At 47.3% G+C, this 24,492-nt stretch overlaps 2 protein-coding genes across 2 annotated transcripts in view; both read left to right on the top strand.

Annotated features, from left to right (window-relative positions):
* The window catches only part of LOC126540250 (glycerol kinase 5), a 203,267-nt gene that overhangs the window by 18,118 nt on the left and 160,657 nt on the right, over positions 1–24,492 (top strand). The window lies entirely within an intron of this gene.
* LOC140216171 (uncharacterized) lies at positions 23,736–24,317 on the top strand. Its single transcript, XM_072286582.1, has one exon. It carries the CDS (start codon positions 23,736–23,738, stop codon positions 24,315–24,317), a length of 582 nt encoding a protein of 193 aa, XP_072142683.1.

The following is a 24,492-nucleotide window of genomic DNA, read 5'->3' as shown; positions in this document are numbered from 1 at the left end:
CTCGCTCCCTAATCACTACTGCGCATGCGTCACTAGTAGCACCAAGCCACAGGTGTTCCGCCGCTGCGCAGCGCCGCGCCTTTCCACCGCCGCCATTTGGTATGACGTCACACCGCGTTCTTCGTCGTTGCGCTCGCCTCCGCTCGCTTGGCTAGCTGCGTCGCATGCCTGATAACATGTCGGAGGATTGAAAAGGAGAGCTCGTGTGCGCCGCAACCACAGTTGAGGTGGCAGTATGGACAGCGACAATTCTGATAAGCAGGAGGAGGCCTGGAATCGACATCGGAACGAGATGAAGAGGAAACGAATCGCCCGGGAAAGAGACGAACAGCGCGCCGAACGATTGGCTAAACGCCGTAACATAGCTAGACAACCAGACTAACCTGGACTTGGAATCAAGATTAACCAAGGCTAACCATGCTATGCCTTATCTTTCGCTACGTATATCCTGGCATAGCCGAGCTAAGCCACTGCGAATTTTTAGTCTGGGGTTTCGCCGCTGTCGCTCAGCCAACAGTTCTCTTTACCATCCGGATTTTTTTAATCGCGTAAGTTTTGCTTAACTTAATTGTCTGTGAGCACCTGGACAAGTCGGTTTAAAAACAACATGCTCGAAACACTCATCCTCGAAGCCTCTGGCACAGTGCAGTATAGTCTTCGTGTCAAGTCTGGGCAACGGCTTTTCACAGCAACAGCGCGGCAGAATTGTGCGACCTCGCAAGATCACAGCCCATTTTCCATCAAATGTTTCTTTGTAGGAGTCGCATTGAAAATGTGAACTGGTTGTGGTTGAATATGACCCATGAAATATATACGAACCCCCCAACTTTCTGGGCACTTGAACTCGCGGTCGTTCTCGCAGGACACCGCTGGTTATAACATGCGCACGAACATGCTTGGGTGACGCCGCCACGCATGTGCATCATTCGTGACGTGCCTCCCCCCCCCCCCCCCCCTCACCGTGTAGCTCACCCCCTGCGGTAGCTCCGATTCCCTCGAGTTCGCGGATTCGAAGCGCGCCTTCCGATGGGGGCGCAATGAAAAATACGTCCGCGTGCCGGGGCATTGCGCCTTAAGGAGCCCCACGTGGTCAAAATAAATCCGGAGGCTCTCCCAGTACCAAGGGAAAACACGGATACCGCACTACAATTCCTCGCTCCATGGCCCCAACCACCGAGCCCGACTTATGTAGATTGGCGAAATCGGCTTAAACTTGTGTATAGCATTAATTATGCCCTTGGGTATAAACGTCCGAAAAAAATATAGAGAGAGAGATATACAGCGTTTTCGAGCACTTCTAATCGCTCTAGCAGCTGCGCTGTAAGAAATCGATCCTCGCAGATGCACAGCGCAAATGTTTCCACGCAGGCGAATGTGGTTAAGCAATAACACATAATAGTGTATGGCTGGCAACCTACACCGCGCTCAAGCGCTACGTTGACCTAGAACGGTCAGTGGGCTCCAAGCGCGCTCTTTTTTTTTTTTTTTTTTTGTCTGCTTCCGTGCACGACGAGCTTGTAGAACGTCTTCGCTAAGCTGTACATTGTCAGAATATTCGGCCGCCACTTGTCGCTTTTGCATAGAAGTACGGGTCTATATAGATGGCTGCTGTTTTCGAGACAATCTCTCGGACGCCTTACGCTGCCGCGTGCTGTCACTCGTCTCTTCTGGCGAGCCCGAGCGCTGTGCCTCAACGAATGCGCCAAGCCGAACACACTGATTGCGCGCTTCGCTGTGTGGTAGTGTCCCACAACGCGCACATTAGCGGAGCAGCGGGGGATTTTGCAACAGCGTGTCTTGCCGTGTATCGGGCAAACGAACGGCCTAGAGACGACTGGCTGCGAGAAAGGGAAAACGAGAATTGCGAGAAAGGGAAAACGTTCCTCGGCGTGGCATTTCCTTTATGTAGAGAAATGTAAGGATGGATTTTACGTGCATTCACATTCAAATGGTGTACTGTCTCCACCGTATTTTTATACCTTTACTTTTCATTTTTCTCCCTCCATTTTTATTATTGCTCTCGAAGGCCTGTGCTCTGCGCAGACAAACAATAAGATATTAGACTATTTGACATATACACACTGTAAAAAAATGCAGCAGTATTAACGTCTCTATTTCCCAACGTTTAGCTGTGAAAATCACGGCAGGCATTCATTTTGTAAGGCATACGCCACGAAGTACTGCACTAGGTAGCCATTCGAATAGTGTTATTATCACGCGCCACTTCTTCTTATTTTTTTTTCCCTTTTTTTGTCCTTTTCCATGTGGTATTCGTGACTCTCTCCTCTCCTTGTTCACGGCGATAGAAACGCCTTATCCGAATGACGCCGATGGGTTTCAAAAATGACAAAAACACGACCGTTGGAATGGCCGCTTGGATTTTCCAGTGTAGTGAAGCCATTGAATACGGTTTTAATGTAGATGTCAAAAGATGGCTTCACTTATGCTATCCAGGTGTGTCAGAAACGGTGGCACGCGTGCTTTTACTTCGCTTGTTCACTTCATGTTCCGAAGGGGACGCTAACATCCATCGACCCACCCATCCATCGACCCACCAATCAATCAATCAATCAATCAATCAATCAATCAATCAATCAATCAATCAATCAATCAATCAATCAATCAATCAATCAATCAATCAATCAATCAATCAATCAAGCAACGAATCAATCAAGCAACGAATCAATCAAGCAACGAATCAATCAATTAATCAATCAATTAAAGCAATCAATCAATTAAATCAATCAATTAAATTAGTCAATCAATCAATTAAATCAATCAATCAATTAAATTAGCTAATCAATCAATTAAATTAGTCAATCAATCAATTAAATCAATCAATCAACACATCAATTAATCGATCAATCAATTAATCAAATAATTAATCAATCAAACATATAATTAATCACTCAATTAAATCAATCAATCAATTAGATCAATCAATCAATCAATTAAATCAATCAATCAATTAGATCAATCAATCAATTAAATCAATCAATCAATTGAACAATCAAGCAATTGAACAATTAATCAATTGAACAATCAATTAAGCAATTAATTAATCAATCACATAATTACTTAATTTATTGCTTAGTTCAATAATTCTAAAATAACTACTTAATTAATTGTTTAATTACGCACTTAATTAATCATTTAATTAATTACTTAATTAATCAATTAATACATTGTGGTCCACGCGAGAGGCCGCGTTTCTACCAGAGAGCCCGCTTTTGTGCATAGCCTTCGCCGCGAGCGTTTCCCGGTAAACATTGCGGTTACGTACGCTGCAGTTGCCGGGAAGCGTGAGAAGCAGTTAGGGATCTTCGAATGCTATCGCGTTCGACTCTTAAAGGCGAAGCTAAAGCGTCCTCCATCCTCTTCTTTTTAAGTGCGAGCTATTCGGCAAGAGCGCGGCAGCACGCAGCAGTTCCGCGGTCAGGAAACTCCGGGAGGGTTCGCAAAGAAGGCTTCGCTTTAAACATTCCTAAAAGATATAGCCAGTTCTGTTAAAATCACGCCACATTTAAAAGGTTACATTCCATTGCTTTTCCTTTTTCCAACTCCGCCCCGCTTGTGCTCTTCAGGGTACATCGCGCCCACCGTTATAAATAAACAACTCGCAGCGCTTCACCGCTAAGCAACGTCACGTGTTGCGGTGCAGCAAACACTCGAACGGCCCGCTGCCGCCTCCTGGATAGCACTACTCTAGCAAGCTCCCCGCCGACTCCGAGAGCGCCCTGCTCTTTCAGCCAAGGGATTCGCGAAAAAGCCTAGTATGAGCTTGGTTAAAACACGTTGGCGGGCTAGTTGGTTGGAATCCATGGTAGAGTGTGTAAGCGCGACCGAACGAGGACATAGTGTGTGTGTATCCGTTGTTCTATGTGCTCGTTCAGTCGCGCTTATACGCTCTACCGTAGGGCAAGGCGAACTTCCTGGAGGACACCGGCCCGTCGACGCGACTAGCAGGATTGCACAACAGGCCGTGCCAGCGCGGTGTACCTGTGCGTGCGTGCGTGCGTGCGCCCCCGGTCACTTGTTTCGCGTCTGCTTCTCTGTCTCTCTCGTTGCGAGGGTTCCTCCCTCTTTCACACGCAGCTCCTCCTCCCAACACACACGTGGCCGCGCGACAGCTCGAGTGTCCGTGCAAACGCGATACATTTACGATGCCCACAGCTTCCTTTTCCTGCTCACTCGAAAATAAAACACTTTATACGTGTTCTGCGAGCCCTTCATACCAATGAGAGCGCTTGAAACATTTAGATTTAGGGATAGGGTCGGGGAAAATTTGGTGGGGACTATAGTATAGCATGCGGAAGTGCACTGGTTGCAGGAAGCAAGAGAAAACACGGAACGAAAAACAGGAACAAGAGCTCTTTAGGACGATAATACGCTCGATGGTTCACACGAGGATTTTTCAGTAACGACCAAGACTGGTGCTCTGAAATCTCTTATTTTTAAAAATTATTCATCGGCACATTTATCCCTTTCTATACGTTCCCCAGCAAGTGAAGTAAAAGCACGCGTGCCACCGTTTCTGACACACCTGGATAGCATAAGTGAAGCCATCTTTTGACATCTACATTAGAATCGCCTTCAGTGCGTTGACCACACCGTAAAAACCAAGCGGCTATTCCAACGGTCGTGTTTTTATCATTTTCGACAAGCCATCGGCGTCATCCGGACAAAGCATTTCTATCGCCGTGAACAAGGAGAGGAGAGAGTCACGGATACCACATGGAAAAGGAAAAAAAAAGGAAAAAAATAAAAGAATTGCGCGTGATAATAACGCTTTTTGAATGGCTACCTAGTGCAGTACTTCGTGGCGTATGCCTTACAAAATGAGTGCCTGCCGTGATTTTGACGCTACACGTTCGGAAAAAGAGATGTTAATATATTGTCATCGTCTTCTTGTTCGCTTGACATGAAACGCAAACAGTGCTTTCGCTAATGATAACCAGCCTACTTATCAAGAACTACAAGTCCACTTAACTGCGTTTTGGTTTCTGTGATATAGAAAAGCGTTGGCGAGTGCGAACGGTGGTTGACGCACGGCTGTTGACCCCATGCGATACTGCGAGTGCTTTCTTGCATATCGCGTGTGTTTCATACGACGTAAATAGGGGGAAAATATTCCAAACTGCTCTGACCAAGGCCAAATCAAAGAGTCACTTGTCTCCTGTATAATTATTTAATATATGCACACAGAAGCGGCTACGTGGCTACACTGAATGCAGTATGCGCACTATAGGCCTAACCTTCGTGCTGGGGACACGTGGGCGGAAAGTTGCATGCGTGCGACTGATGAACACCATACTTTCGCGCTTTTGAGCTTCAGGAAGCTGCTTTGATTATTTTGCGCAAGAGTATAAGGCAGACAAACGTGCATGCATCCAGACGTGGAGCTCGCCTGCTGCCGAATTCTCGCTCAGCGACTGATTTCCAGGAGACCGGTTCGACGACGACTGCTTGCACTCGCAGGTCGTGTCGTAGGCGCTGTTGCCGGCGTACTGTGACAGATTGGTGTATCAGCTCCATTGTCCACCCGGCGACTGGGCTGATGGGATGGGTGGATGGATGGACGCTATGAGCGTCGTCCCCTTTGGAACGGGGCGGTGGGCAGCGCCACCATGCTCTTGCTATTATATTGCCTAATGTCCTACCTATATTTAAAAAAAAAAAGTTCCAGCGAAAAATGTCCATCACCGAACTTTCTGAATCCCTATTAGGAACTTTCTTTCTGTACGCCTCCGTTGATTGTCGTTTCCCTACTTCCACCAATCTTTCAATCGCCTGTTATACTAATTTCTGTTGCATACATGTTTACTTTCCCCCCGCTGTCGCTGAACCCGAGGCCTTCAAGGAGGCCAGTGGTGCCTGAATCGACCGCTTGGTAGATATCTTCACATTCTAATAAAACATGCTCCATCGTTTCCCTAGCTTTACCGCAGCATGCACATGCTTTTTCCTTGTTGTATCTCGCTTTATAAGTGCGTGTTCTGAGGCGTGCCTATCTAACTTCGAAACTTACTGAGCTTCCCTTTTACTTCTCAGATATTGTTTCTTTCCTGATTTCGTTTTTTCCTCTTAAATATAGTTACTCATACCTGCTTTCTTTTCCATTGCCGCTACCCATGAGATTGTTTCAGCCTCTCTGGCTGTCCGCCTGATGGTTTTTTTTTTCTTTTTTTTTTTGCTGTGTTGCTCATCCTACAGGCCGCATGCTTGCTGGTAATCTTCCTAGTTCTTTTCCTTCAGTGTGAATCAATGTTTTTTCTGTACAGATACCTCAATACTCTCCCAGCCGATATTCCTAAGTCGTTCATGATAATCAATTTTACTGTGAGCTTCCCTCACTTAAAAACTTGTTCAGCCCCTATCACCTTGCGGAGCTTCATTTGTAGTCTTCTCATGAGCACCCAATGCGAGGCGACCCACTGACCTTTGGTTTCCATCGAGCCCTGATTTTACCCCTGATTTCAAGCGAACACCCGCATTTCCAAACGTAAGTCCAGGAACCATTGCACCTTTCCACCTACCCCGGATCACCTTGTACCTGTTGCATTTCCATAGCGCTCTGTGTTTCATTATGGCTGAATTTCTCTTCCCCTTTACTGCTATTGTTCTTTCCTGTGTTTCCATATATCCATTACCTTCGTTTATCCATATACCAAGTTATTCATATTCTTTTACCCGAGGTATTTCCTGACCCTGTATTGCCACCGTCTGTTCAGTGTTTTCATTTAATATCATAACACCTGATTTTTCAACGCTAAATTTCAAACCTAAATTCTCGCCTTCGGGTCCACTGATCTTAGCCAGACGTTGTAAATCACTTTGCTTGTCAGCTAGCAACACAATGTCGTCCGCAAAAAACAAACCTGGAAGCTGCTGCACTACTACTGTACCCGCCTGTTTGTATGAGAGATTAGACCCGATATTGCTTCCTTCTAGCGCCCTCTCCATCCTCACCATGTACACCATAAGCAGCAGTTGGGATAAAGGACACCCCTGCCTCAGTCATTTGTTATTAACTTTCTCCTCGCTCCTTATTCCTTCCCATTCAAGGCAAACGGTATTTTCTAGGTAAATCTCCCTCAAAAGCTGTAGACAATCATCGCCTATAAGCCTCACCTTTCCAGAATATCCCGCGAAATGTTGCGGTCTACGTTGTCATTCGCTCCTGTAATGTCTAAAAAGACCACATATAAGGGTACCCTTTCTACTCTTGATATTTCAATACACTGAGTAAGGACAAATAAGTTGTCATCCAAGCGCCTACCTATTCAGAAGTCATTCTGAAGTTCTCGCAAAATTCCATTATTATCTGCCCTTGCAGCTTTAACTTAATTGCCTGCATTGTTAACCTGTGTATTATCATTGTAATGGTCAGCGGTCTAAGCGAGTGAACGCTACCTTTCTCCTGCGTACCTGCGGCGGAGGCGAGCTCCATCTGCAAGGAACCCGGCGCTCAGCTCCGCGGCCCCCGAGATACCCACGCGCAGGCGCGCGCGCGAATGGCGGACGCCGCGGCCGGTCTGCGAATGGTGGGAACGCTGGAAAAGGGGTTTCTTTCAGTTCTCGCTTGACAGATAGACAGACAGAGAGACAGACAGACAGACAAGAAAATTTAATTGGTCCGAAGGGACTACGTTGTCGTAGTCGCGGGCCGCACCCGCGCCGGGGGCGGAAGACCGTGATCTTCAGCCCTGTCGCAGGCCCTTTGGACAGCCCGAAGCTGGACTTGAAGGTCGTCGCTCTTGACGGCTTCATCCCAGTTTTCTTGCCTGTTGAAAGGCGAGTGGCGCAACGCAGAACATTGCCACAGCATGTGGTTCAAGGTGGACCGTTCCTCGCCGCAGTCTGGGCAGCGGGATCCACACCCGGAGTGTAGTGGCCCAGCCTTGAGCGAGACGGAAAGGAGCCCGTCTGCAGCATTCTCAGCACCGACTCCTGGGGTCTGCCTAGCTTCGGGTGAAGAGCCGGAAACTGTCTGCGTCCCAGCTGGTAGTGAGCAGTTATCTCGTGGAAAGTTAGCAGCGGGTCCGTGGTTCGGTCGATCCCCTGCGAAGCTGGGCCCCTCGGACCGGCGCGGTTGATGAGACCTCGCGCCTGGTCGTGGGCCAGCTCATTCGGGTTGATCGAGCCGGGGGAGACGTTCCGGCCCATGTGAGCCGGGAACCAAGTGATGACGTGACGGGCCGTGCCTGTCTTGCGGGTCCTCAGCCCTGCTGCAGCCTCGGCCGAGACCGAGCCGCCGAGAAAGGCCATCGCCGCCGGCCTGGAGTCCGTGAAGATATGCGTGCGCCCGGGTTCGCACAGAGCCAGCGCCACTGCGACTTGCTCTGCGACGGACGCCGTCGAGCGTTGGATAGACGCCGCATTCAGGATCTTGCCCTGGGGGTCAACCTTGCGGCTACATGCAGGGCCTTGGTTTGGGTGGTTCGAAAATCTTTTTGCCGAGACGGCGTCCGACGCCGGGTTTTGGGCGACACGGGGCCCTTAATGCTATCGCGTTAAAAATTTTGCTCGATGGTGGGATCGACAGAGCCCCAGCGCAGCCATGACCGATGTTCTAACCACTGGGCCACAACCGCTTGCGTACTTCGATCGCGCCAACGCCAAGCGGCTCTTCGACGTCACGTCGCCCAATGTTTCCCACTGCGTAGCGCGGGTGCGCGACGCGAGCACACATGCGCGCGCGCCGCTTTCCTTTGCGCCAAAAGACGCAGGAATGCACTGCGCAAATTTGTAGCATTCCATGCATGGACCGTTTCACGAAGGCCTCGCTTCACTTGCATTTCAAAAGGTGCGTTAGATCCGCATAACCTTTTAAATATGCATTAGGCGTCCCTGTTCGAGTTGCGCCCATGATGTAACCGCGTTAAGCGGATTCGTGGTTACGACAGACAGTGCGACGCAGCGTATACGAGAGGAAAGACAAGAGCTTTTAACAGGCACTCACTCTCTGGGTTGGCAGGAAGCCTGGACAAGAACTCGATCTATACGTGAGCTATCAACGTGGAGGTGTTACAAGAAGTTTAGTTGCCCATGGAGTGAACAGCTATAAGACTGAAATCGCCTGAGATTACGGGTGATATCAAGGTCGGCATTGGAAGTGCCAGGCGACGGCGTTCTCTCAGCTTGAATCTTGCTTCCGTCGTTACGTGATGTAAGACGCGGTCAGAAATGTGTACGCACAGGAAAACTTGCGCATCAGAGAGCGCCGGCTGTATCGTTTGAATTTTTTTTCTTGGGCACAACGTATTTGTAAAATTATTTTGTGATATTTGCGATTCATTTGTATATTTGTAAAGAGAAACAAATTCGCAAAATTATTCTGATTCTCTGAATCAGAAGAAAGGGGAAAAAAAGGTACTTTGTTCAGACGTATTGGGTTTACGTTGCTCACTTGCACAGGACGTCGTGCTTCTCGGAAATTCAGATATCATCAAAATTAGATGATGTAAATGGCTTATAAGAAAGCCTGCGCTCTTACCTTTTGAAATGCGTCACTGTTCTGTACATTGTTCTCTTAGAAACAGAAGTAGCACTACGACTTGCCGCGAAGAAATGCGAAAATTCCGTTTTGAAAACTAAACACTCGCAGCAGAGCTCCATTGGCCAGGGAGGTTCTTGTATTGCTGAGCGAGTTCGTGCCCCCTTTGAGGTGAATTTAGTCTCAGTACTTTCGTTATTGACGGTCCTTTACGTGGGAAGCGAGTGATAGAGGATTTGTATTCTACGACTGCAGCGGCCCTACTCGCGAAACAAAGAAAAAACAGAACACTTAAATCGTTGAACTATAACGTCGGTGTCTGTACAGTGCAGTTTACGTCGTTATCGGCAGCTGTCAGTTATCTTATTTTGGCTTAGAAGAAAAAGAACAATTGTGTTGTTTGATTTGTGGTAGCGATGTCTGGTGCTATGTGTCTGTTACTATTTTTTTTTTTTCTGTGACCGCTTTGAAAGTCGACTTCAAAATAACTTCGTTGCTATAAGCGTTACTCCTTGCTCAGCATGCAATTTGACGGCAGGTCTAGACATTTAACTAACGCGGCACTGGGGGAATAATGGAACTCTCGTTATCAGCCGAGCTTGATGCACTGCACAGCAATAGCTAGTATATTGCTACCCCGCTTCGCCGCCACCCTAGACGGTCCGTGCCAACTTGGAACTTTTCTCATCAGCACATGTTTCTCTGCCGCTCCCAGCTGTAGTCACCCTTGGTGTCCGCAGTGCAAAAGTCTTGTCCCGCAAAAAGATCAGTTCTTTATCTGTTGCCTCTGTATAACTGCATCCTTCTTTTATCGGAACGTGAAGCGGAAAAACAGGACAGCGTAATAATGTGAGGATAGCGAAGGTAAACCTAGCGCTGCGATAGTTCATCAACCATTGACTACGAGACACGTAGGGTAATAGATGCTGACTTTATAATTCTATTGTCCACGTCCATTAAACGTATTGTGTGCTTGTTATGTTCAACCAACTCGGCAAACTCGCTGTGTTGACCACCGTTTGAATGATGGACATATAGTTAATAGATTCTTTTACGTTTTCACATGAAATACGCCGTGAAAATGCATTGCAACATTTCTTCCTTGTGTTGAAGTGTGGTGTGCTAGCTTCGCGGTGTTTTTTCGTAGTCCTATAGAGGGCTTTGGGTTCACGATTGATGCCTCTTGTTTCGTATCTTCGACAGCTCCCGTGGGCTCTGGGATAGTGCCAATGTTTGGCACATACAAATGGCGGCACTTTCGAATGTGTCTGTCGTTATAAATCTAGATGATACGCTTTAATACTCACCGTAGGAGAGATTAGCATATGGCGAACAGTTATTTTTGTTTGCAGTACCCGCCGTTGATGTTGCGCTGCTGAGTACGCGGTCGCGGGATCGAATCCCGGCCACGGCGGCCGCATTTCGATGGGGGCGAAATGCGAAAACACTCGTGTACTTAGATTTAGGTGCACGTTAAAGAACCACGGGTGGACGAAATTTCCGGAGTCCTCCATTACGGCGTGCCTCATGATCAGAAAGTGGTTTTCGCACTTAAAATCCCATAATTTAATTTTTGTTTGCAGTATTTTTAAAACTATGGAATTATATAAATTATGCGACAGATGGCAAAAGTTATTGCCACAAAACGAGTTTGTGGCGAAAAATGAGCTTCTGGAAGGTTAATGCAAGAATTCACGAGCATAGTCGAAGTCAGAAGGACGATGTTTAAGCAAATTTGAGCTGACTGAAAGGCTAGCATACACTGGCGGCGCATGCAGACAGTAGCTCCAGATTTCTTTACGGTGTGCTTCTTATGAAACTTAAGTTCTGAGCATCTGGAATCTTCTGGCCAATGCTTGATTAGTGGCATACTAACGTCGTTATGCGCACTCACTGCGACGCACCATGTCTGCAGACTCTGAGTTGTGCGTCGTGCATGAATCTATAATTATAATCATGTGCTATATATGCGACGGCACTCAGTACGTGAAAGAGCTACAGGTGTGGACTGATGAAGCAGGGTTAATTCTCTAGGGGTGCGGTGCGAATAGTTATTTTTGAAACCGAACCAAATAGAATAGTGCGAAACAGGGATGGAATATTGAATAATTTCCTAATAGCTCCCGAACAATAAACACGTTCTCGCCATTATTAAGGCTGTCCCACTTAACTTGTAGCCAAACTAAAAGAAAACTTGCAAATGCCACGTAGCTGAACAGAACGAAGGTAAAGTTGTTTGCCGTCGCTTGGAGATACTCAGATATCTTTTTGCATTCCACGTAATTACTTAATTATTCTTAATTATTCAACTTCTCAAATAGGAGGATGAATGAGAAAGTATTTGCCCCAATTTTTTTAGCCAAATAACGGCTGTAAATGCGAAGTGAACATATCCATTCCCAGCGTTGGACCTTTCTTGGACCGGCCCGGCCTTATCTGGCGGTAGCTCCGCGGCATGGCGCTGCGGTCAGGTGTTGAAAATGGCGGTTGTGCTTCACACGTCCACGGCGTACGAGCGACGACTTGTCTCGTCTTCTATGGAGTAAGAAACGAACGGCCATCGAAATGCACAGGGAAATGCAGCCCGCGTGTGGGCCTGACGGGCTGCCTAGGCGGCGCTGCGGAAACGCTAGAGTCACTGGAAAAAATTTCAGAGTACCGCATTCGTTTTCCCCGTGCCGCCGACGCGTTCATTGGCCCAACCGTACCACGTGACTTTGGGGTGCCATATACCTTCCAAGCGCCGGGCGGGCCGGCTGAGTTATAGGGAAGGCAGCGCAGGTTCCCTACGTGTTTTTTTTATGTTCCGATTGTCGCGCTTGCGTTTGACTGCAAGGAAATCATGCCTGGCTGCTGCGCCTTCGGAAGCAGCAACCAAACTGAGTCTGGAAAGACTTTTCCCTACATTCCGACCGGGCAAAATGACCGAGAGCGTCGTTCTGCGTGGTTACACAGAATCGGCCGGGAGAACTTCAAGCCTACAAAAAACACGCGCGTGTGCGAGATATAGTACACCTTGCTTGTGCTTTTCGGCACTGTTTTAGAAGATATTTAAGCGAAGTGCACGCGGTGTTAGCGATGCTACGAAAATAAGAGTTCATTGCAGGGATCGTTCGCGTCTTGCACGCTTGACGCGGGTACACGTGTATACGCGTTTGTTGCTCAACACACGCGGTTATTCCGTGCTCGTGGCACGCGAAGGCACACTTGTCGCGCGAGAATTCCGCGTCCTCACGTGCATCAGGTACTCGCATGATTTCTCCGCGCACGTGAGCGCGCCCTCGCCTCGAGTCACTCGACCCATATGGCACTTGTTTTTCGCAGATCGTGACGATCGCAGTCAATAAAAACATGGTCAATGCGAGGCCCATGATACTTCCTTTTTTCCACTTATCCTTTGCTCATTTATACATACGCATTTCGAGCGATTGAAACCAATGGCCAGGTGATATTCACAACACATGCTTTAAATTTTGAGCTTGTAAGCCGAGCACATGCAATGAACTGAAGTCAGCATACATATTACATTTTTTGTTGAAATGCTACGGTGCATAGCCAAATAATGTTGTGCTTGATGCATAACAAGAAATACAAAACAACAGAACACCCAGTAGCTTCAGTTTGACTCTATGACTATGCATGTTACATAAACCGCTCTAAAAGCACAAGAATTTTATACATCGCCAATGTAACTAAGAAAAAAAAAGTGCTGCGTTACCAGCGGGCGTTCCTTTTTTTTTTACTCAGGGAGTAAATATTGGCAATCTAAGAAAACAGTCATAAATAAGTTGAGAAGAGTAGCCGCTCATGCACGCACTATACAGCCGCGTTCATAAATCGCAATGTAGCAAACTCTCGCTTATTATCAGTGTACAGAAGTACACTTACGTAGCTGTAATCACGCAAATGTCTCATATTGGCCTTCCACAAGATTTAGTGCGCAAAATGGTCATCGAAGTTGGTTTTTACGCCTGCTGTGCACAGATCGTCTTACGCAATCACGGCGCAAACACCGGTGCGCACACGGCAGTCGCAGTGTGTCGTGCGTATACGGCGGACGAAGTCGCCCGGCAGAATCGAGAACGCGCGGTATCCGTTTACAAACAAAATTAAATGTATCCGATTTTGCTTGTGAAATTACACAATGAACGTACGTGCCTGTGACACTGTCAGGTGTTAGTTTCGTCCTACTTGGAAACATTCAATGGAAGCCGATGGGGCGGTCCACGATGTTCATGCCCAAAAGCACAAGCTTGCCTCATTCCCGCTCGAAGTGACGAAATATTTCCTTCGTAGCCCGCTCCGCGGAAGGGGGAAAAAAAAAAAACGCGTGCATAAGCTCCCGATAGCAGCGCTAAGCTACTCCCCACAATCATAGCACAGTTGCAGCAGTAAACACGATAGGCGTACAAAACAACCACCTGCTGCATTACTTCGCACAAAATAACGTTTTATTTTCGTTCTTAGCAACCATTATCTCCGGGCACAAAGTATTTGTACTTCATTAAACACTCAACCCGATGTGTCACTGAATATCAAGCTCTTCCAACACGGCGGCCTCCACGCGACGCAGTCGGCTTGGAAGGTATATGGCGGTGGCCGCTCAGTGTTGCCAGTCAAATCCCGACCTTTGCGGTACTCTGAAATTTTTTCCAGTGACTCTAGGAAACGCCGGTGAACAGAGCCCTCTATGCCGAGCCTAATAGGCTTCGGGTAGCACGAAACGCGATGCTCTGCTTTTGAATGCACGGCGTCGCGGTATATCTGCTCGTCCCAGCTGCGCTGCGGTGGAAATTTTGGAGAATTTCGTGCGTGGGAGGCATTGTAGCACGCCTTCCATCGCCAAGGAAGCAAAACGCTGTGCCGAATGCCTGCCCTGCGCACGGGAGGTCGCAGACGCTGTTTCGGTGCGCGGCCGCTTTCGTGCGTCTGCTGCTCAAGTCTCGCGATGCCAAGTGTCAACGGCAGACTGCTGCAATATGTGTCTATTCGCTTAAGCACGTGCACCAACTCAGAGCCATGGCCCAATAACAATGAATAAGTTAACTAATGAAACTAACATAGTAATCTTCTGGCGTTAGCACCGTGACTCAGCTTGGGCGGCTCTGGTATATGTTGACACTGAGACTCCCGGCCACATGCATGCTTATGCCGCAAAAGCGCATTTCCAGACATGAAAATCAGCAAATACTGTGATTGACTGTCTGTATCCTTAGCGCTGGCTGACTGCAGTGACTTCTTTTTTTTTCCCGGTGAAATAACGATGCAGCCGCAGCAACAGTTTCGTTTGTCGTCATTCATTTGTTTACGGAAACATATAATGCGACAAAGGTTGTTTAGACACCACTTTTTACGTACATTTACCTATCTTATTTTCCGCAACTGACTATGCCACGTCAGTCTATCCGTTATCGTTCGCTTGTTCTCTCAGCAACGCGTTCTGAACCAGTTTCAACGGCTCTATATAAACCTTCGATTAATTAGGTGGGCCGCTTCATCATAAGAAATTGCTTTAGGTCCTGTAAATTCCTGTGCGTGGCAGTTTTCTAATAAAAAGAAATCATCCGCATGCACCTATAGAGACAACAGCGTTCTTCGTGCTTAAGCTACAATTAAATAAAAATTTTCATGGCTACGCACTCTCGACGAGATGATCCACTGGCTACTCACAGTGAACGAAAGTGCTTTTTCCGATAGCTGAACACCAAAATAAAACAGGATATGAACCCTGAGCACACACACAAATCAAGCGAGACCGGCTATATAGAGCTCGCTGACAGCGTAACCTAATGCGGAGAGCTGCGACTTGTATACTACCCAGCCAATTTTGTCTCTCGCGACCAAGTCGTCGCCCACTGTGTTGAAAATTTCCCGATGACAATTCACCGCGCATCAGTAACGGCGGTGACGATGCTTCGGGACAGTGCGCTGCTCAGCGCAGTCTGGCCGGGTGCGCCCGCCTTCAGCACGGTTTATCGGACAAGAAAGCGCCCGCACTCCATGACCTGTGCTGCATTGGGTAGCGCACAACGCCCTACGTACGTGTCGAACACTTTTCGAGTGCGAGATATACGCACAAAACCCAAAACAAAGCACAAAACCAGCGAGACTCGTATTACTCTACGGGACGGCGTATTTTTCGTACTACCGGAGTCCTTCAATGCTGGACTCGTGATATCTACCCACCCTACTTCGTTGACCGTCCCCAGGTCGCGCCAATGTGCGTTCAAAACTAAAGCCCCTTAAACTTCGTAAAGTAGCACCACGCTTTGAAGAATGTCGTCTCCTCCTCGCGCGGTCTGGTCGAGCCCGACGCCGCGTCGCTATTGGCCAAATGGCATCACGTGGGCCCTCGCGCCGGCTTCGTTTGTTTGCAGTCGCGCTTCAGCGCCATTTTCGCTTCAGAAGCATTTACGGCGTGGCGAGGAGCGCATGTTGGCGCCGTTGCTCTTCTGTGTTGTTTTGGTTTGGCAACGCTTTGAACGAAATTTTGTGGCAAGTGCGATGTCGCTTCATTACATTTTCCATCACCATAACGTGCTGCGCCTTCGTATGCCAAAATATATGTTTCAGCAAAAACAAGGAGCTCTTCTCGATACCGTCCGGTAAGCGCTACGGGTTGAGAAGACATGGGTTCATCTAATTGGAACGAAAAATTCAGACCAGTATTCTCCACACGACTATGTGAGATAGTTGCGAGTCTCTCATAGTATTGTATGTGTCAGGCTTGCGTAATTTGTTGCGGGCCATGACGTAGTAGATATTGCGCAGTTCACTGAGGACGGCGCGGATTATTTAGGCTGCGGAGGGCTTGCAGTGTGTGCACTCTTTATATAAACTTTGCCGTACTTCGTCTACCTATGAAGAACAAAACGTGGCGAGGCGCCTAAATATATTTTACTCCTATCGCGAATTTAAGAATAAAAATCTTATGCGTTTTGTAAAAATTCGGCACGAGCACTGATATTTCGGAAGGTGGGTGAACGTGTAAAAACAAATCATCGCTATTCGATAATCTGAAATATCTTCTGATACCTCACAATTAAAATTTTACTCTGGTACACTTTTATTTACAATGAAAGGTCAAGTGGAGATTCGCCTTTTCCGTGAGTGTGAAGGGGCACATTCAAAACGTTCATCAGTGAGAATGCGATCGAAGTACGGGAGATCGTGGGAATTCGCCTCATCGACATGGCTCTATTTGATATTTGTTCATTGTACTTATGTATACGACAGGTTGACTTACATGTCCATCTGTTAGAATCTTTAGGTCTGATTGCGCTAGTTGAGTAAGAAGAAAGTAAGAAGAAGCCTCGAGGGCGCGTGCTCTTCAAATGAGTTAGGTGGACGCTGCACCGCATGCAGTAAATGTGAAGCTAATGCTGCTGCCTAACGTCTTGTCGAATGCAACGCACTCGATTTCTAATGGGAAAGACAGTTCCGTGTACACAACCGAAATCTTGCATAGGTGATGGCGACACCGTCTCCCCTTACAGACCCACGATCTTTACAAGCTGCGTAGTTTGGAATGAGGAAAACGTTGCTAGCAGCAGACTCACGCAGCCGGGTTTCGGATACAAAGAAAGCGTCATATTCGTGCTCGAGAAAGAGGCGTTCTGTGCACGCGATTTTAATCAAGGTCGTAGGGGACGTTCAGATTGAGAGCAGTTGGAGCATTAGGAAGAGTCGTTGAGTGCTTGAATGGAGCCTTGCTTTGCACACTGTTCTTATCCAGGAAACACGCTCGGTTTTGGAAAGCTTATCACGAATAATACACTCGCTGATGCGTTTCGTTTGTCATTTCAGGCGCTTTTATTTACAGCGAAGCTGTATACCTCTACTGTGCAATGAAATTTTCGTGTCGTTGTGGTAAGCAAAAGACCGTAGGCCGATCCCGAAGATAGTGCAATGCCGGGCCGACCCGCGGCGGATGTGAAGCAGGCGTTAAGCTCTCCCCATACGTGGGCCGATCCCGGAGATCGTGCAATGCGGGGCCGACCCTCTGTGGCGGGGCAGTTCGCCATTAAGGGGCCCCCATACAGATCTTCGCTGGTCATCCTTCTTCACAGAGTGGAAGGACACTGAGTTTTTTTTTATGCGGTCGCTTCCGGCTAAAGCACGCGCTTTGAGAAATCTTCACCGACTGAGAATGGACGTCAGACTCTGGAGTTTTGCAAGGCGCCTAGCGCTACCTGCCGTTGCGAAGAGGCAGTAATTGAGTAGTGCGAAGCCCGACTCCTTTGCTAAGTTGCCTATGCAGCTAGCGACTGCGAAACAACGATTTAACTAGATTTTGGTCCATATTGCGAGTGTTTTGCGCATTTAACACTCAGACAGAGAGCTATGGATTTCTACGCTAGTCAGACGCGCCGCTGAACTGCCATAAAGCGCTTGCTGGCAGTCTGATGGCCGAAACGACGGCAACCGCGATAGCTCCGCGCGCTACGAGGAAACGCCGCAATCCACGCTACTGTTGTGCTGCAAATTGCCATGAACGTGAAGGTCGCAATAACAACGTTCAGTTTTACCGATACCCGCCGTGGTTGCTCAGTGGCTATGGTGTTGGGCTGCTGAGCACGAGGTCGCGGGATCGAATCCCGGCCACGGCGGCCGCATTTCGATGGGGGCGAAATGCGAAAACACCAGTGTACTTAGATTTAGGTGCACGTTAAAGATCCCCAGGTGGTCGAAATTTCCGGAGTCCTCCACTACGGCGTGCCTCATAATCAGAAAGTGGTTTTGGCACGTGAAACCCCATAATTTAATTAATTTTTAGTTTTACCGATTTCCATCGCGATCGTATGAAGAGGAAAGGCGAGAGCGCTGGATACGGGCCGTTCAACCTGTTGTGTAATCGGATTACTTGCATTCCCCACAACACAGCGGCTCGCATGAGAAAGTGCGACAATTTTGTTCTTCTGTAATTGTGTTGCGTGGCCCTGACGGAGGACCGTGGTAACCAAGCGAAAACTCAAGAATCTGCAGCCGCCACTTCGTTGGTAACAGAAAAAACAACGTTGCGAAATATCCTGCTTATGTGCCATCGATATCTCCACCTTTTAACAGACGTCCGTCCCCGCTTGACTCAACAAGTGGAACGGAGAGATTTGGCAGGTCAGCTTAACCAAACATTTTGGTTCGTTTATGAATTCAAAATGCTGTTCTAGAGCATCGTTGTATCGCGAACTCATTTCTACTTTCGGTATTTTGCATGTCCTGCGCCGATACAACAAGCACGCCTCGCAACGTGCTCAGCCTGCTCGACTGCGTTTTTCAAATGTGAGCCATAAAGTTGCTATAGGAGCACTGGATGGGTAATTGAGAAGTAACTCACGTGTGTAAAGAAAAAAAATGTCGCATTTATTTACATTTATTTGTGCGCGCTTGTTGCTTGAAGCGCTTGCGAAAACTCCATATTAAGGTACTGAGCGACGTAGCTCCTGAGAGAAAGAAAGGTGCAGTGCGTATGCACTGTAGGAAGCTTACTTTCGTTATGATCGCACGCTATTCGCTGCCCTGGAAAAGGCTATGAAAGGATTTACCCTGTAAATAATTGCGTGACAAAAAATTACGATAATATATTTAAAAATATAGGAGATACTTAAGTCTTGTGTTCAGGACATATTCAATATGAACCAATTTGAAATGCTTAGATTTTTATGCTGATATGCCTATAGACAAACCTGATGCTCTCTGTACTTGCGAGTAGCAGCACGCCGAAATAACACTTGAGACTTTATTTTATATTGTACACGTACTTCGCCCTGCTGAGCTTCCTTTCCGAGGCGTGGATGGGCGGAAGAAGCTTTCCAGGTCCTTGATTTTTAGGAAACCGTGCCTCAACACAAACGAAAGAGAAGGGTCCATTGTGGCCTATGCACCTTCGCTTGCGGACAGCTCTCCTTGCACTACTCAGTTCGCGCCAAGGCTCCGATGGGGGCGCTGGTGACGGGTTTTTTCGCAGCGCCGCCTGGGGAGTCTGAGGTCTATACTCAAGGAGGGTCCTTTCTTGAGTGTTTGTGCGTGCCGTGCATGTGAGGGCGTTTTATTCAGAGTTACCAAGATGAATTACCAAGTAGCCCAGCTACAAGTTCGTCCGTAGGCTATAACCTTCTGCTTATTTATTGTGCAATGACTCCATGACTGTTGACGTCTATATTGAATTGAACATATCTTTTTTCTAATGTTTGATGATCATTATAGAGGGGCTGGCAATAGCCTACAGGCTTCCCAATTACGTGAGCGATTGCATGACGGTGGTCCGTATTTAGATTTCCTTTTCTAATGCATTCAACCGGATCGTAACAATCTGCAGGTCTGCTCCCCCTTCGATCGACTATTAGACGCCTTAATAGCCTTCTCAATCGGGCTCTGCGCGATGAACTGTATATCTCGAAGCTTTTCGCGCGGAGACACGGTTAGGCGCGGAGCGTCCTTGAGCTCGTATAATGCGAAGGCATTGCGCAATGGTTACGAAGTTTTATTTCTCTCGCGTATTTAGCTGGGGGGGGGGGGAAGCTTTGTCCGTCGCTTGGACATTTTCCTCGTTGCGAAAGCAGGACTCTCGATGTTCGCGCACTAACAGAGCCGCTCTTCGAGCAACGCGGATCGCCTACATATTGTCACGTAGTATTGACCACGTAGTATTCAGCGGTATAAAACTGTTAATGACTGTACCAAGGGGGAGTGAACTACCTTTTTATCGGACGAGCTTGTGCCCACAAAAGCAAGTTACACTCAAAGCGCAGCGATAGCGGCGAACGCTGTCGGCGCGTCGAAAACGTGATCGGCGGGTCAAGCGCGTCGGCTTTTAGGCTTCAGTCATCGAAGGTTCCAGAGCAATGGCTGGCGCCCGCGTGTCTTCCAGAAAGTTCCACACCATTGGCGTCGCGCATGCATGAATTCAGCAGAATGCAGAAGGTTCGGAGACAACAGACAGCGGATGGAACCATCGATAACGTTCGAGAAACTTCCGCGACATGCAGGCGCGTCCTGCGCTGTGCGATAACATTTGTTAGGTGATGAAACATCGTCACCCGATAAAGATAAACAAGTACCACTTGTCAATATGTCCTTGGTGCTTTGTTCTTTTCCTTCTTTCTTTTAGCCCGCGCACTTTTTTTTTTAAATCGTGTGTCACATAGCACATTTCTATCGTTGAACTCCATTTCTCGAAGAGGCGGACATTGCTTGTGCGAAAAATAGAAATACGAGACCTATAAATTTACAAAATCTCGCTAATTAACTTTTGCCTAATTACTTAACGGCACTTCTTGCGATTCGAAAATTCTAGCCGGTGAGTTGGCAAGGCATGTCTAGTACGAACAGATGAGCTTTAGGTGCACGCTAAGGAACCCCAAGGGGTCAAAATTAGTCCGGAGTCTCCCACCAGGACGTGCCTCATTTTTATACCGCGGTCCTGGTGCGTGAAACCTCGGGAATAGTTAGTAGGAACGGATTCCGAGGATTCCACCGGGTCTGAGATATTCGCCATCCAACTTGCGATGAAACTGCGTTGTCGTTCCACTTATTTTCGGGCAAAGCGGCCGTTTTATGCATTGAAGCGCAGGAGTGACTGGAACGCCAATGCATTTCGTCGCACGTTTTGGCAATGATTATTTCCTAACTCGTGTCCTCCTGGGAACTCGCTCCAAGCGGGCACGTCATACGTATACCCGCCGGCAGGGATTCGTAGAGGGAAACATGGGCCGCCGATTAATTAGTTAACTGCCTATTAGATGAATTTAGTTCGATTATGTATTTTAATTTGTTTTGCTCGTAACGTCCACCTTGAAACTGATTTTCATTTTTTTTTAATATGTAATCTTTCACAGCGGAATTAACGCAAATAGAGTTTTGAAAGAATGCGTTTTCAGCCCAAAGCGATGTGGCGCTTCGCTTTAGTCCCATTTAATTCGGCGACCATGACACCATAATTGCGCACTTTAACTCAGCGTCTCACCTCGTCCTTACGTCAAAGCATAACTACAAAATTAGCCAAAAACAAGGCGTATGTATATTCAAAGCAATTTGTTTTTTGCATTTTCTCTTGAACACTTGGTCTCGCAATTTTCGCGCCTTCGCAGCTTACCATTGACACCGCGACCCACTTCGCTTGCATTAGTGGCCACTGATTGCTTACCCACAGCTGCTTTGAAAAGGTCCATCCTAAAATAATTATTTGTCTTATTGTAAATTTTTGTCTTATTTGTCTTATTGTAAATGTAATGTCTTATTGAAAAGGGGGTCATCGTCTTCTTGTTCGCTGATGACAACCTGCTAACCAGCCTACTTAGCAGTGTTGCGACTGGGGGTCCGAAGATGTGGGATCCAATTTGCTCGTGGAGGAGTTAGGGGAACGTGAGGCTGGCCGCGATATCCAGGACGTTTGACAAACACCTTTATATTTACATATTTACAAGAAATTTGAAAGTAATACACAAAAAGTTCAGGATAAAGAGCTAGCAGCCGATTACTCCCGCCGTCCGTTGCTGCTTTTATGCCTTGCGTGGTCATTGTTCAGTCACTTCCCCCAATTCGGCGTCAGGAGACAGATGACATCAGGTCCCACCAATCCGGAGCTCGGTTCCCCTTTTCCTCCGAAGGGAGCTTTGTCGGAAACGCACGCACATCACTGGGCACAAACAGGGGAAGGGGACAAACGTACGCTGACTTCGATCTTACACTGACTCCGTCGCCGGCGTGGACATGCCACTTTAGGCGGCTGACAGGTGATGGACCGTATCCTTACTAGTTGCCCAAACCTCTCCTGACCGAGGTACTCCCGTGTTGGCCATAAATCATCCATTTGAGAACCATTTTCACGAGGCTGTCGGCCCGTTCCCCATAATCGCGTTTAAGCGTGACTGTAGGGCGTCGCAGGGTGAACGGCCGATCACAACAGCCCGTCCACCGGCAGGGTGAGGGCTCAAAAGAGGGCAGCTCATCGGTGCCCCTCACCAGGGCCCATGGCAAATTTTGGTTATACGCTGAAAGTTTTTACGTGTTCTCTAGGGAGCGTTCTGCCGCAATAATTTTTCAAATCGGCTTATTAGTAGCCGAGATAGAAATGTTTTGGTGCCGCGAACCCATGATTTCAGGAGGCGACCTCCACTGCATAGCGAGACGTTCTCTCCACTCGCCCCGTCTAGCCCATCGCCATCTAGAATTTTCAAGGCCTCCGCACTCCCGTCTTTCGTGGCTGTGACGTCACTACACTTGGCCCTAGCCGAAGCGGGCCTAGCTTTCTCGGCTTTCCGACAGGTGGCACTGACGGTCAACAGCGCGTTGCGACAGGCAGTTGCACGATGTCCTCAAAAAAGTTATCTTGGAGCTTGAGAAGGCAGGACTCACAGTTATTGCTGTCATAACAGACAACAATGCAATAAACAGAAAAGTGATGTCCATGTTTTCGCCGCATAACAGGTTGGATATTGTTTACCCTCACCCTGCTGACAAATCTAGGCCCCTATTTTATGTAGTGGATCCTGTTCATTTATTAAAATGTGTGAGGAACAATTGGCTTAATCAGAAAAATCCTGGAACATGCATTTTCTATCCGGAGTTTTCAAGTGCAGCATCATTAGTTCGCATTAATGGAGCTTCTTTTAAGGCACTCCGTGACATACATGAATTTGAAAGAAAAAGTCTATCAAAGTTTGGCTATGGGCTTACATACAAAGCTCTCCACCCATCCAACATAGAAAGACAGAACGTAAAACTAGCACTGAAAGTTTTCAATCCATTCGTTATTGAAGCCCTGAAATCACTTGGAGCAAAACTTGGCCTGTCCTATGCTGAAGGAACGGCAGACTTTATCAGTGTGATACTAAAGTGGTGGGACATTGTCAACGTAAAAACGCCTAAGAAAGGCCGTCGGCTAAGATGTCCCTATCAAGAAGTAGTGACGAGCTTGTATGGTGTGCAAGTGCAGTTCCTGAGTTCTTTTGTCAGCTGGTTAGATGTATGGAAAGAGGTGAAAATGGACACCGGTGCTCTGACAACTGATACGCATGCTGCACTCAGGCTCACAACTTATTCCCTAATTGAGGTCTGCCGCTATTGCATTGACGAGCTTCACTTGGAGTATGTCTTGCTTGGCAAATTCCAAACTGACAGCCTCGAAGAATGGTTTGGAAGATACCGTCGCCTTTGTGGGACAAACTATCATGTCTCCATACAGCAAATATATGAGGCGGAAGCGAAGGTAAGGCTGCAAGACTCGCTTATCTTCCCTGAAATGAGAGACATGTGGAAATCTAGCAGCAAAAGATTAGATGCCAGCCGCCTCATAGAAGACTACAAGATAAAAATAACAGAAGAAGACATTAAAAGCAAGGAGTTGAGCTTGCCAGCTATTACATACATAGCAGGATTTTGTGCACGTGCAGCTCTAAAAAAGATTCCTTGCACAGCTTGTGCAGAAAACCTTACTGCACAGGAAAGAGAAATGGAGCTGGATCGCAACATAATAATTGAGAACCTCTCCCGGGGTGGTTTGAAGTTCCCGAGGCCTGTAGTCATAGATGCCGTGCTGCGAATGCAACTAGTTCTTGAGAAATTGACTACACAAGAAAATGTTGTGCAGTTTCATGCTTCGAGACATCAAAGGGAATTGCTGATTAGTTTGACACAAGAAGTAATAGACGATGAAGGATTCGATATCTGTTCTCAAGGTCATCATCCTGATGATGTCTATCAAAATATACTGTGGGCAGCAGCGAACACATTGCTTAAAGATTATGTCCAAATGAAGACAGACCTCCTAAACACTGAACTGTCAAAAAAGAAACAGCAAAGAAAGCTCAAAACGCTTTCGTAATGCAGACGAGCTGCAGACAGGTTGTTTGGTTCAAGGATTTGTTTGTATTGTTTGTAATCAGTGTATTGTAGTGTGTTTATACAGTGTTTGTGAGGACTCCCTTTTCGTTCTTCAGTGTGCATTTGAAGTAAATCTGTCAGGGTATTGTTCAGTGTTTTTTTAATCAGTTCTAGTA

The sequence above is a fragment of the Dermacentor andersoni genome, chromosome 2 (assembly GCF_023375885.2).
Source record: "Dermacentor andersoni chromosome 2, qqDerAnde1_hic_scaffold, whole genome shotgun sequence".
NCBI classification, from domain to species: domain Eukaryota; kingdom Metazoa; phylum Arthropoda; class Arachnida; order Ixodida; family Ixodidae; genus Dermacentor; species Dermacentor andersoni.
This window is presented reverse-complemented; position numbering and strand designations above follow the sequence as displayed.

Bases quoted from the DNA above. Each gene is read 5' to 3' on its own strand.
- LOC140216171 (XM_072286582.1), top strand. From the start codon at position 23,736: ATGAGAGACATGTGGAAATCTAGCAGCAAAAGATTAGATGCCAGCCGC.